This window comes from Hyperolius riggenbachi, chromosome 4, assembly GCF_040937935.1.
Source record: "Hyperolius riggenbachi isolate aHypRig1 chromosome 4, aHypRig1.pri, whole genome shotgun sequence".
Classification (NCBI taxonomy): domain Eukaryota; kingdom Metazoa; phylum Chordata; class Amphibia; order Anura; family Hyperoliidae; genus Hyperolius; species Hyperolius riggenbachi.
Window position 1 is genome coordinate 426,203,326 of NC_090649.1, and position 14,115 is coordinate 426,217,440.

At 39.8% G+C, this 14,115-nt stretch overlaps 1 protein-coding gene across 5 annotated transcripts in view; it reads right to left on the minus strand.

The window, feature by feature from the left end:
- The window catches only part of MACROD2 (mono-ADP ribosylhydrolase 2), a 3,010,403-nt gene that overhangs the window by 640,811 nt on the left and 2,355,477 nt on the right, over nt 1-14,115 (minus strand). For all 5 annotated transcript variants that reach the window (XM_068232461.1, XM_068232460.1, XM_068232457.1 and 2 more), the window contains exon 8: nt 5,404-5,477. In XM_068232461.1, the coding sequence (XP_068088562.1) occupies nt 5,404-5,477 (74 nt within the window). The remainder of the gene's footprint in view (nt 1-5,403; nt 5,478-14,115) is intronic.

The following is a 14,115-nucleotide window of genomic DNA, read 5'->3' on the forward strand; positions in this document are numbered from 1 at the left end:
TAGATATGTGGCAATGCGTATCTTTGTACGAGTTGCAGTTCGCAACAGCGCTAATTGCAGTAGGGAATGCGTCCAATAATACGCATGGTGGCCAGCCGACTGGTGAGTCGTCAAAAACGAAACTAAGTGACGGGGACAGGAGGATTCCAGAGCGGCTCCGAGGGCACAGGACTGCTGCAGGGGGCTGGTAATAGCCCCAGGTAATTGAAACTCTTTACCCCCCCCCCCCCCCCGTTCAGTTAAGGTTCCCTTTAATAAGCTATATAAACACTTAAGACGTAGAGATGCCGAAAACAGAATCACAAATCTTTTTGTTAAATGACCACGTTTGCAAAGCTTTGGGAAAATGCGACTGGCATAAATCGCAAACATGGCTGGCCACTACGAGCATCTTAAAAACGTGCACAATTTCAACATTTATAGTAAAGGTAATGCACAATTATGATCAAATTTGCATAATATTAACCATTTTGATAACAATAATATTGCAGAGTTAAAGAGAAACTCCGACCAAGAATTGAACTGTATCCCAATCAGTAGCTGATACCCCCTTTTACATGAGAAATCTATTCCTTTTCACAAACAGACCATCAGAGGGAGCTGTATGACTGATATTGTGGTGAAACCCCTACCACAAGAGAAGTACGTACTCCTGGCAGTTTCCTGTCTGTGAACCTTGCTGCATTGTGGGAAATAGCTGTTTACAGCCAGTTCCAACTGCCAAAAAATCAAGGAGCAGCTACATCACCTGCCAACAGTAAAAATGTCACCATGTAATAACCCAATCAGTAGCTGATACCCCCTTTTACATGAGAAATCTATTCCTTTTCACAAACAGACCATCAGAGGGAGCTGTATGACTGATATTGTGGTGAAACCCCTACCACAAGAGAAGTACGTACTCCTGGCAGTTTCCTGTCTGTGAACCTTGCTGCATTGTGGGAAATAGCTGTTTACAGCCAGTTCCAACTGCCAAAAAATCAAGGAGCAGCTACATCACCTGCCAACAGTAAAAATGTCACCATGTAATAAATGTCAGAATATAAATCAGGGATTTAAACGTTTTTACAATGGGCAAACACTGACAATCAATACATAATTATTGTAAAAATGAAGCACTTTTTTATTACATTATTTTCATTGGAGTTCCTCTTTAAGTGGGTTGTAATAGTAACTCCTACAAGAACAGCAAAGAACTGTTATGTACAAATGTAAACAATACTAAGAAATTTTTTTTTATCTACCCAGTGATATATCAGGAATGCCAGAGCCTGATTGCCTTCATATGTATAGTGTGTGTACAGCCAAAAATAAAACAAACAGACAAAAACAAGTGGTTTACTGCTATCTCTATACACTGACTGACCCACCCTATCAATGAAATACAACTCTCACTGTATTTCTATTACAGCTGTGAAAATAGAAATTATTTTATATTGATTCATAAGGGACCAGTATTTTTCTATTAATTATATTACCTGTTATATAATCAAATAACAAATATTTTACCTTCAGAGACAATAGGAATTTCTTCTTCACAGAACAAGTGTGCATTGTGAAAAGTCCCCCAGTGTAATTCACTATTGTAGATCAAGTCTGTTAAATGTTTGCTATCTGTTAAAGGACATACCTTTTGATCTTGAGATTACTTACGTAAGCTTCAATGCATTGTTTATATGGGTCTTGGTATTGTGTATGTAAATATAGGAAATGAAACAAGCAAATGCCACCCAAAAATTTGCCAAATGGCTCATTTTGCCTCTATTGCTGGGCATACACGGTTAGATCCAGCGGCTCGATTAGCCGCCAGATCGCGTCCCCCCGGATCGATTCCCACTCGTCCCCGCGGGTGTTTCCTTATCTTCCGCTCGATTTCTGCTATTGTCCGCCCACAGGTATCAAGTGGGGAATAGATCCGCGCGGTGATCGGACCTGTCGGAAATTATCAATCGAGCAATCAGCCATCAGAAGAAAACGCACCGTGTATCCACAGCATAAGACTTGTGAAGATTTACCACAAATCTGATTCCATTAATTGTGCTTTCTCATCCCAACTGAGAAACATTGTTTGTGCCTTTTTAGAGAAAAGGTCTTTGTGTCATTGTTTCTCATCTCATAGTCTCAGCAAGCATGGTAATTGTCCAGACCCAAAAGTTTGATACAGCCAAGTATAGGTCCATACAAGCTGGCCCTGATGTGAAGAAAATGCTTCGGACATGTATGATCCGTTTAAAGAACATGATGCAATATTTTACTGCTTCACATTTTCAAAGAGTACAGTACGGGATTTTTTTTTTTAACCAAACTGCTCAAAGTAGTCATCTAAATACTTGGAGACTTGCAGTCTAACTAGTGTAATCCTAGACAATTTTCCAAGGCCTACAAACAATTTTCAACAAAAAGCCACAAAGCTCTGATAATCAGTGCTGGGCGTAATGGAAAAAACTACGCTTACGGATCATTACGCGTAATTTTACGCTATTACGCATTACGGAATTACGCTTACGGCGTAGACATTCATTTACGGTACATGTCTGTAATTACGCATAGCCCTTACGCAATTACGCGTAAGAATACCGTAATTCAGGTTGTTACGTTATTGGCTTACGCGTAAATTCCTACTAGCAATTAATGCGGTCATGCTGCCAAGCGGAAAAGTTGACGCATGGATCAATGTTAGGTAGCCGCCGACTTTAAGGGTTAATAGCAAAGCCCCCTTAATTGCTAAGAGCCTCAAATTTGGAGAATATATTAAGGAGATCAGGAGGAATAAGAGGAAAAAATTTTTTCAAAAAGACCTTATAGTTTTTGAGAAAATCGATGTTAAAGTTTCAGAGGAAAAATATATACATTTAAAAACCTGCCAACTTTAACGGTTAATAGCAAAGCCTGCTTAAAATTTAGGAACACCAAATTCACAGGGTATATTAAGGGGATCAGTGGGAATAAGAGGAAAAAATTTTTTTTCAAAAAGACCTTATAGTTTTCGAGAAAATCGATTTTTAAGTTTCAAGGGCAAAAATGTCTTTTAAATGCGGAAAATGTCAGGTTTTTTTGCACAGGTAACAATAGTGTTTTATTTTCATAGATTCCCCCAAGTGGGAAGAGTTTTACTTACTTCGTTCTGAGTGTGGGAAATATAAAAAAAAAAACGACGTCGGGTCCCCCCTCCCAGACCTCTTTAACCCCTTGTCCCCCATGCAGACTGGGATAGCCAGAATGCGGAGCACCAGCCGCGTGGGGCTCCGCACCCTGACTATACCAGCCCGCATGGTCCATGGATTGGGGGGTCTCAGAAGGAACCCCATTGGTCTGCTAAGGACCAATGGGGCTCCTTGGAGCCCAAATACAAAGATGCTTTAGAGAGCTCTGAGCTATATAGCTCAGAGCTCTGTTGGGTGAAGGACGCTAAGTCCCCGCCGGCTCCCGCTGCCCTCCCCGCCTCTCCCACATGTCACCTATATACATGCTGGCACCCATGGGTGCCAGCATGTATATGGGTGACAGGTGTGGGCGGAGTGGACGGCGGGAGCCGCGGGGACTTAGCGTGTATGCGGCGGCCGGCGGGTGAGCGGCGAGTGACGTCGGGTGCGGTGGAGTTACAAAGTAACAAAGTTGTTACATTGTAAAAACTTTGTTACATTGTAACTGATTAGTATATTTCCAAGGATATTGCGTGGGAACTGGCTTTTAAAGGGACAGGTAAGTATTAATGGTTAATTAAGAATATTAAAGGACTTTTTTCGTGGTTATGTTTTTTGTTCAATTAAAATACTTTTTCTATGTGTTTGTGTGTTTATTTACTTTTAACTCTTAAAGGAAATGGGTAAGGGGTACAAGTACCTCTATACTCATTTCTCCTGGGAGGGGGGGTGGGCATCTGGGGGACCCCTTTTTAAAGGGGACTACCAGATGCCACCATGAACCCCCCCCCCTCAGGAAATCGCGGCCTCCACCTCCACCGCCCATCGGAGGTGGAGAAGAGCCCCTTGTCCTTGGATTGGACAAGGGCTCGGAGGGGGAGGGGAAAGCTTGGCTGCCTCTCCCCTTCTGAGACCCCCCAATCCATGGACCATGCGGGCTGGTATAGTCAGGGTGCGGAGCCCCACGCGGCCGGTGCTCCGCATTCTGGCTATCCCAGTCTGCATGGGGGACAAGGGGTTAAAGAGGTCTGGGAGGGGGGACCCCACGTCGTTTTTTTTTAATATTTCCCACACTCAGAACGAAGTAAGTAAAACTCTTCCCACTTGGGGGAATCTATGAAAATAAAACACTATTGTTACCTGTGCAAAAAAAACTGACATTTTCCGCATTTAAAAGACAGTTTTGCCCTTGAAACTTAAAAATCGATTTTCTCAAAAACTATAAGGTCTTTTTGAAAAAAAAAATGTTTCCTCTTATTCCCACTGATCCCCTTAATATACCCTGTGAATTTGGTGTTCCTAAATTTTAAGCAGGCTTTGCTATTAACCGTTAAAGTCGGCGGGTTTTTAAATATATATATTTTTCCTTTGAAACTTTAACATCGATTTTCTCAAAAACTATAAGGTCTTTTTGAAAAAAAAATTTTTCCTCTTATTCCTTCTGATCTCCTTAATATATTCTCCGAATTTGAGGCTCTTAGCACTTAAGGGGGCTTTGCTATTAACCCTTAAAGTCGGCGGCTTTTTTATATTATACGGGAGCGTAATATTACGCGATTACGGCAGACTGTGTAATTTCAATGGGAGTTTACTGTCTTACGCGTAATTTGTTACGCGTAATAACGTAACCTACGGTCTACGCGTAATTAATTACGCGTAATACCGTAACCTTACACGTAACGCTTACGGTGCATTGTAGTGAATTACGATGCGTAATTACGCTAATGCGTAATTTCGGCCCAGCACTGCTGATAATCATGTAAACTCAAGAACTCATAATATTTCATATTAAAACCCATTACCCCCATAATAACAAGGTCACTGGTAAATATTAATACAAATTCACATTTAAAAAATTACAACAACACTATTAAATGTGCAAACAGAAAATATTGTATGTTAAACAAAGAGATAGAAAGCTGGATTCTGGTCTCACAGGATGAAATTTGAACACATAACTGGTAAAAAGCAGAGTAGAACATACAGTAGCTGGGCTCTGTTATTTCATAACACCCAGAACCATTGCCATGTAGTCATCATCATATAGTAGTTATGCTTTAACAGAGACATTTTAAAGTTGTAAAAAAGATTCTAAGAGGACAAAGATTGAAACAAAACTGAATTTAAGCCGTGAAAGTATCTGCTGGCCTGGAAAAAAAAAGTTTGATATCAAATGTATTTGAGGGTTCAACGCATACTTTCTTTGTGAAAAAAATCCCAATTGTACAGCTGAAGCAGAACATAAAATCTTTTTGCCTACCTTATCTCGATTTTCTCTCAACCAGTTTTTGACCGTGTTCAAGGCTATGTCAGCTGCAGGGTCGTTCGGAAAGCCTAAATGATTATCAAAAGTAAAAGAAAAATAGAAACAACAATCAGCAAGCAGAAGAATGAAAATGTGAATTAACATATTGTAAAATATTGGACATGTACAGCATAACGCAAAATAATACATTTTCAGACTTTAGTATCTGAGCCGTCTCCCAGGGTTATGCTGATACAACAAAATAAAGCATGCATAATGTAATTGTTAAACTGAAGATACATCTTTTTCTTACAGTCAGAAATGCCTGTCCTACTTAAAGCGGAATATAACCCTGCATTTCAACTTTGCTCTAAAATATTATTTACAGCATAGTATATGCAAAAAGCATTTTTTTTTTACTAGACCAGCATTGGAAGGGTTAAACACAGAGGTTTAAAGTTCCTGGAGAGATATGCAGAAGTTCAGATAGATACATTCTATTTAGTGAAATATAACTATTGAGAAATGTTTACACACTCTTTGGCAGTCCTCCAAGCTCCTTCTCAGTCAGAGAGATGAGTCACATTCAACACTTAGATACATTTATGTAAACAAAGTGCATCTCTTTTCAGCTTCGGATGCGTCTGCAGAAATCTAAAGGAACTTTAAAGCCCTGTGTAACCCTTCCAATGCTGGTCTAGTAAAAAAAAAATGCTGGTTGCATATAATATACTGTAAATAATGTTTTAGAGCAAAGTTGAAATGCAGGGTTATATTCCGCTTTAATTCTCGGCTGCGATCATCCCTTGTTGGATATAAAGTCTAATAGGCAACATTCCTATTTTTTTGTTTTTATTTATTTAGGTCATCTAAATCAGCTTGAAGAAAGGGAGTGGCAAGTTCCATGGCAGATGTTACAAATAGAGAAGCACATATTTCATGCTGGCATTTACAGCTGTTTTAATATTAATTATAGCAAACTGATACCCGCCTAATTCTTCAATCTGGCTCCAGTGATCTTGTAGACCTAGCTAGCAAGAATAACCTTACAGCATGAGGAAGTCTAGTGTAGGACTACAATATTAACCACTGCTGGTAGTGCTGAGAGGTTGACCACACATCTCTGTTTACCAATAACTCTTCAGATCTCTGTCAATCAAAAACTTCACATTTCTTTGGGTGGTAAATTATGCTAAGAATTATTTTATTCTAAATGCATTATAATGGGGATAATAAGAAAAAAAATGGAAAAAAATCATTTTTCAGTTTTCAGTCATTACAGTTTTAACATAATTCATGCTACCATAAATAAAATCCACACATTTTATTTGTCCATGTGTCCCAGTTATTGCAACGTTAAAATTATACCCCTAGTGTAATGTATGGTGACAACATTTTATTTGGAAATAAAGGTGCATTTTTTTCAGTTTTACATCCATCACTAATTTTTAGCCCATTATTTATTAATTATATACCCTCTTGACATAGATAATAATTTATTTTTATTCCCCAAAGTCAGTAGGTGTGTTTTACTATATGGCCACAAGATGTCCCTGCTGAGCAAAAATCCCATTAGCGTATAATGTACGCTAATTGGGATACAACATATCACTACATTGTAACCAGGAAAGTGACGTAGGCTTCCATCGGAAGCCTCCAAACACATTGCCGGCACGGACATTATGAATGGGAACATTGTTCCCATTCATAAAATTAACGATCGGGTGGCAGAAACTGGCGGAAATCATGACTCAATTTACAGAATAAACACTGTTTATGAACAAAAACAGTGTTTATTCTCGGCGGACATGCTCGGATTGGCACAGGGGACTATTGTCACCTGCAGCCAATTCCCCCTGCTAGCAGTAGCAGCACGATCGTGGGCATCTGCCAGCACTATCGCCTGGAGACCCCCCAAACTGCAGGGATGTGACTAGCGCATCCCTACGGCTCAAGGGAGGAGGAGAGGGGAGTGAAGTTTTTACAGGTTGAGGGCTGGAGATACTGATCAGCTTGCCTGCATGAAGTGTGACAAACAGAACATGGTCACCCTCATTGTATCATAGGAATAAATAATCATAAACTGATGAAGCTGTTTGCAGCTAGATTTGCTGTGTAAACTATCTAAACTTTGGATAAGATATATAGACAAGTTACTTGTTATAGGTAGTTTTTCATCTCGGATCCGCTTTAATCCGGTCCATATTTGCAAATTCATCTGACTGGAGATCCTTTGAGATGCTTTTGTAAATCAGGGTATAATTTACACTGCTGGTTAGCCCCAATCTCTGAACAAATGCACAGCTGTCAGAACAACAATGCAACTGGATTGCAAAACTTCAGAATTCCTGCAGCAATTTACTAACGTGTGTTCTGAATTCTGATGCATTTGTGGCTTCTCGGTAATTGCAACACCAAAGCAGTGTGGCCTGCCCAACGGTCTCTTTGAGTACTATGGTGCTCATTTTCCCAGTAGCCAGATGGTACTCTGGGGGGACAAGGGCCGGACAGCAGGCTGGCACACTATTGAAGTCAAACTGCCAAACATGTAAACTGCAGCAGTCACAAACCCAGTCCAAGTCCACAGCCACCCTGCTTCCACATGGGTGAACCATGGAGCACTGGTCAGGTGTTCTCCCAATTTTGTGCTGTGCTTCCACCAAGGCTAAGAACCTACTGGTGGCACTTTGAGGAAAATCCCAAACCCTTGGGATTCCTGAATCGTGGAAGTTCGGCAACTTCGAATGAGATTCCCAGAGCAATTGCTATTAATGTGATTGCCCTGGGATTGCTCCCAAAATGCTTTACGATAGCCACGCTGAAAGTGGAACATCGAAAAATGCAACGCTGCAAGTGGAAAGACCCCAATAGGGTTCCACTGCTGCAGCACTTCTACAATCTACAATCACTTATGATCTTTCTTGTTTTCTTTCACTGTAAAAAGAGATGAGCAATCACACATACAACAATATAAATACTGTATTGCTGTGGGGTCATTTGCTAGGAGCCTAAATCACAAGAAAACAATCTTCAGAGCAATGCTAAGTATAAATATATTAAACATACAGCACAGGCACAAATTAAAAAAATATAGTCAGTGCAGCATAATATGTAATAACAGCTGCAAGCCCCTTATTAAGTATCAAATAAACGCCTATAGCAATATTTGTTTGGAGGGATTGTTAGTAAACAGCTGTCGTGTGAGCAGAATAAAAAAATGATTTTGTACTGTCAGCAACAGTAAATGGAGGTAGAGGCTTCTGAAGTTAATCAGCAGTTCACTGTGACATTCACAAGACTTCTGGAAGAAGAGAGGTGTGCGCTTAACCACCAGCGTAATAAAGAGGCAGCTGTGTGTGTGTTTATAGAGGTGACATGGGGTGTCACATGTTCGCCTTCAGTAACTGGAACAACAAAGTGTGAGACTGTGATAATTATGTCACTATAATCTGCATAAAGCTGCATTATGTTATGCTGATCGCTGAGCAGATCCGTTTCCATCAAGGATTTACAGAAAGAATATATATATATATATATATATATATATATATATATATATATATATATATATATATATATATATATATATATATATATATATATATATCTGGCATAACGGTATAGTAATAGGGATGGTCAGAAATGCAGATTTGCAATTCTGACGGATTTATGCATTCCGAGAAGTGTCTTTCTGATTTTCGCCGGATTACACAGAAGTTTGAATTTCTGATTACTCTCTTCCACAGAATATTTTTGTTATTTTCTTTGTTACTTTTGTCAACAAAGTTACCGTATTTTTCGGACTATAAGACACTTCTGACCATAAGAAGCATCTAGGTTTAGAGGACAAAAACCAGGGTAAAGGGGCATTTTGTGGATTATGCCCCTTCTGTACTTCATGCCCCCTTGTACTTCTCATGTCTCCCTGTCCTTCTCTGTCACCCTTGTATCCTCCTCTATGCCCCTTTGTACCCCCCTGTGTCCTCCTCTGCATGGGCACAGTACAGGGAGTCCCCCGACATTGTGGTGGGTTGGAGGTTCGTGTTGGAAGGTTTTTACAAGTCAGGAACTCTCTGCATTTGAACTGTAAGAAGCAGTGACTTTTTCCCCCCACTTTTGGGGGAGAAAAAGTGAGTATTATAGTCCAAAAGATACAGTAGTTAATTGTAAAAATAAAAATGTTTTGGGTGTTTTGATGTATGCTAATAGGCAACCATGGTAAACTTGTTCATTCTATAACTGGCCTAATACTTTGGACTCTTCAGATTGGCCTAAAAATGTGGTAATCTGATTTCCATGGTACAGTAGTGATTTTCTGATTGGTCCAATGCTTCCGAGTTTTGTGATTGCCTTAAAATTTCCAAATCTCGGTAATGCAGAATTCCAATTTCCACATTCTGATTTACTCATGGCAATTTCCAAAGCGAAAATCCGACTTCCAATTAACAACTCAGAAATCAGAATTCCACGGAATTGAGAATTTCTTTCCAATGTATTAAATAATTTTGTGTACATGCCCTAAAACATCTGAATAAATGTTTGCCAAACTTTGTGGAAATTGCTCTAACAATGCTGGACACTTTGGAAAACCACTGTATGTTCATATTGTGAATGCTACGATGCTGATTTAGCAAGTCTGGAAAACATAACATCCAATGTTGACTGGCCAATAACAGGCTAATTTCACAATGTCCATGTAGGAGGAGACCCAACACATTGTGTTGGTAAGCTCTCATAATACATGGAAGTGGAAAATTGGCCAATGAAAATTAGATTGTGTACCAGGCTATAATGATCTGGCAATCCTGGATAAGATTTTTTAAGATAGTCTGTTATTAGTTGACAAAAAATTGCAACCTTCCCCTGGGTCATATGAGAACGTAATAAAAATTACTAAGAGGTGAGTGAATTAACATTTGTGTGTTACAGTCCCATGAAGTAGTTACAGCACGACTGTTAGGAACAGCTCTCCATTTTCTCTGCTGGTGGCAATTAGGGTGTTGAGAAGGGTGGACTTCCACTACACACAAGCAGGTGAAATTCTCTGCCTTGCTGAAAAAAGCACTGTAGTGCTTTAGATCCCCTGCTGGCAGAGTCTGCTGTTTAATGGACCTGTGTGTTCCACTTGCTGTTTACCATTAGCCTGGGGACTCATTATTCATGAAGATATAATGAAAAAGCAATCTTACATAGTGGACTAGAAAAACTAGAAACCCTACCATAAAGTAGAGTAACATAACAGCACATAACAGTAAACATGTACAATAAAAAAAAATGTACAGTGCCATCTTGTGGCCATTTAATGGTAGACTTTACGGATGATGAAGTCTAAAATCCAGACCATTCATAGCAATTACTACCCTATTTTCACAGATTATTACTTGCATTGATCAATTTGATGAATGCACTAGCAAATATCTAGTAGTTATGTGCAGTTTAATATACCACTAATTAAGTGATTGTAATCTGCAAAGTCCTTCTAAAACTGAAATAAGCTGAATATTTAGCAAAGTAATATTGTCATTTGTTTATGGATATATTGCTTTAGTACTGTGCAAATTATCTCAAAGGTTCTGTATATCTTGGGTGTTCTGAGGGCATTTCTATTTTATTAGTTACATTAAAAATATCCTCACAGGGGCATTTTATGTTTAATTAAAGATATGAACAACAAGTAGTATTTAATTTGATGCTTCAGAGAACTTTGAGTTGAAGATAAATAGGCTTAATAAGTCCCAGGATGCACATAAAGTTATTTTTGGCAAAGTGTTACAATCCGCAACAAACCTAAAGACATTAATTCTGGAAATAGCAAGAAGAAAGAAAATAAATTGGAGATTATTTTACTCTCCCTGCTCAAAATGTTAAGGAGAAAGTTTACTAATTAAAAAAAAAGAACAGTGTGTAACAACTGATTGTTAAAACCACCCTCTGTAAAGTATGCCTCTGATCATTAGGTGTCTTTTAAACAAGAACAACTTTATTACCAAGTAGACTAAATACATTTTCATTAAGAATGTGTATAGCAAAATTGTATAAGATAAGCTATAGGAAGAAAAAGAGAACATCATATTATGCTTTTGCTTTCTGCACTGAATGTTAGTCTTAGGCTCCGGATTAATGTGAGGCTTACGTTTCATATGCAATTTACACTAGTGACTGTCTAAAGCCTGGAACCCACTAGCAGTGTTTTTCTAAGCTTTCTCTGACTGCCTGTGATTTGAAAAGCTCTTGCTAATGCAATGCTATAGGTGTGATCCCACTTAAAGGATATGATTTTTAGAAATTCCCCATAGCATTGCATTAGCAAGAGCTTTACAAATCACTGATGCTTAGAAAGCGCTGCTAGTGGGTTCAAGGCCGTAATGTTTATTTTGAAAATTGAATTATAAAAAAGTTTAGACTCTAAAAACACCATACTCTGTTATATATACGCAGTTCTCTTTCTTTTACTTTTTCTTTCTCAGGTTTTTAAACAGCACATGATTTATCTGATCAATTCTTTTGCTTGTTTCGTTCCTCCATTTAGGGTACTTATGTATTATCCCTTCTACTGATTTTTGACTGCCCCGTGTTTAAAAAACACTCAATCCCCTTTTGAAATCTACATATTGTTGAAAAGCTGAGAGTCCTGGCTTTAATTTGCACTATGCCTCATGTTGGGGCAATGCACCGTTCCTTTGTTACGTGCTGTTGAATGAGCAGTGTCCACTGCACCTGGCTGACAACAGCACTAACCTAGCAACCAGCCTAAAGCCCAGTTGAACCAAGTGGACATAGAGTTAGAATGAAAAATAAAAATCAGAAAGAAGCGAGGACTGAGCCACAACACAATGAGTAGGCAAGGGAACAATGATTCCAGTAAAGCGGTCAAAATATCACGTTAAAGGGAGTGGACATCCCTTGTTCAACACCCACTAACTTAAAGGGGAACTGAAGAGAGAGCTATATGGAGGTTGTCATGCTTATTTCCTTTTAATCAATACCAGTTGCCTGGCAGCCCTGCTGGTCTATTTCTCTGCAGTAGTATCTGAATAAAGCCAGAAACAAGCATGCAGCTAGTCTTGTCAGATCTGACTTTAAAGTCTGAACCACTATAACACCTGATCTGCTGAATGCTTGTTCAGGGGCTATGGTTAATAGTATTAGAGGCAGAGGATCAGCAGGGCTGCCAGGCAACTGGTATTGCTTAAAAGGAAATAAACATGACAGCCTCCATATACCTCTCTCTTCAGTTCCCCTTTAAGAATGATGAAGTGAACTGATGTGGGGTTTAGTACAAATGAAAGTCAAGCCTCTCAGCTTTCCAACAGTATGTGCATTTCCAAATGGGAGTAAATATCATTTAAACAGCAGGCAGCAGATATTATGTAAGTAGTTTTTGGCTTGTTAACAGGAGGTAAAGCTTCTGGTGACCAAAGCAGGGATTTTGCTGGTCAGGGAGGGGTTTTCAACATTACTGACCCCTACTGTTAATACCTTGCTCACTCCAATCGGAAGCCTTTGCTTATTTATTTATTTATTATGTGCTTAGCTAGCACATAGAGTCTTTGGGAGGTCAAGAACAAGCATAGATTGGAGGAGCCCCACTACAACAACAACAACAACAAACATTTGTAGAGCGCTTTTCTCCCATAGGACTCGGACCCGAACTTTCGTGCTTTGTAAAGCTTCCTTACATGCTACATACCCCAAATTTGCAGGGTATGTGCACCTTGGGAGTGGGTACAAGAGGAAAAAAATATTTGAAAAAGAGCTTATAGTTTTTGAGAAAATTGATTGTAAAGTTTCAAAGGAAAAACTGTCTTTTAAATGTGGAAAATGTCATGTTTCTTTGCACAGGTAACATGCTTTTTGTCGCCATGCAGTCATAAATGTAATACAGAGAAGAGGTTCCAGGAAAAGGGACCGGTAACGCTAACCCAGCACAAGCAGCAGAACACGTGATGGAACAGGAGGAGGCGCAGTAGGAGAAGGCCACGCTTTTTGAGACACAACATCCCAGGCCTTGCATGAGGACAAATAGCGTGTGGATATAGCAATGCTTTTTGCCGCCATGCAGTCATAAATGTAATAAAGATGAGAGGTTCAATAAACAGGGACCGGAAACGCTAACCCAGCACAAGCAGCAGCAGCACACGTGATGGAACAGGAGGAGGCGCAGGAGGAGAAGGCCACGCTTTTTGAGACACAACATCCTAGGCCTTGCATGAGGACAAATAGCGTGTGGATATAGCAATGCTTTTTGCCGCCATGCAGTCATAAATGTAATAAAGATGAGAGGTTCAATAAACAGGGACCGGAAACGCTAACCCATCACAGATGGTCATTGTTCATGTTACTTGGTTGGGGTCCAGGAGTGTTGCGTAGTCGTTTCCAATCCAGGATTGATTCATTTTAATTTGAGTCAGACGGTCTGCATTTTCTGTGGAGAGGCGGATACGCCGATCTGTGACGATGCCTCCGGCAGCACTGAAACAGCGTTCCGACATAACGCTGGCTGCCGGGCAAGCCAGCACCTCTATTGCGTACATTGCCAGTTCGTGCCAGGTGTCTAGCTTCGATACCCAATAGTTGAAGGGTGCAGATGGATTGTTCAACACAGCTACGCCATCTGACATGTACTCCTTGACCATCTTCTCCAGGCGATCGGTGTTGGAGGTGGATCTGCACGCTTGCTGTTCTGTGGGCTGCTGCCATAAAATTGTCATAAAATTTTCCCACTCC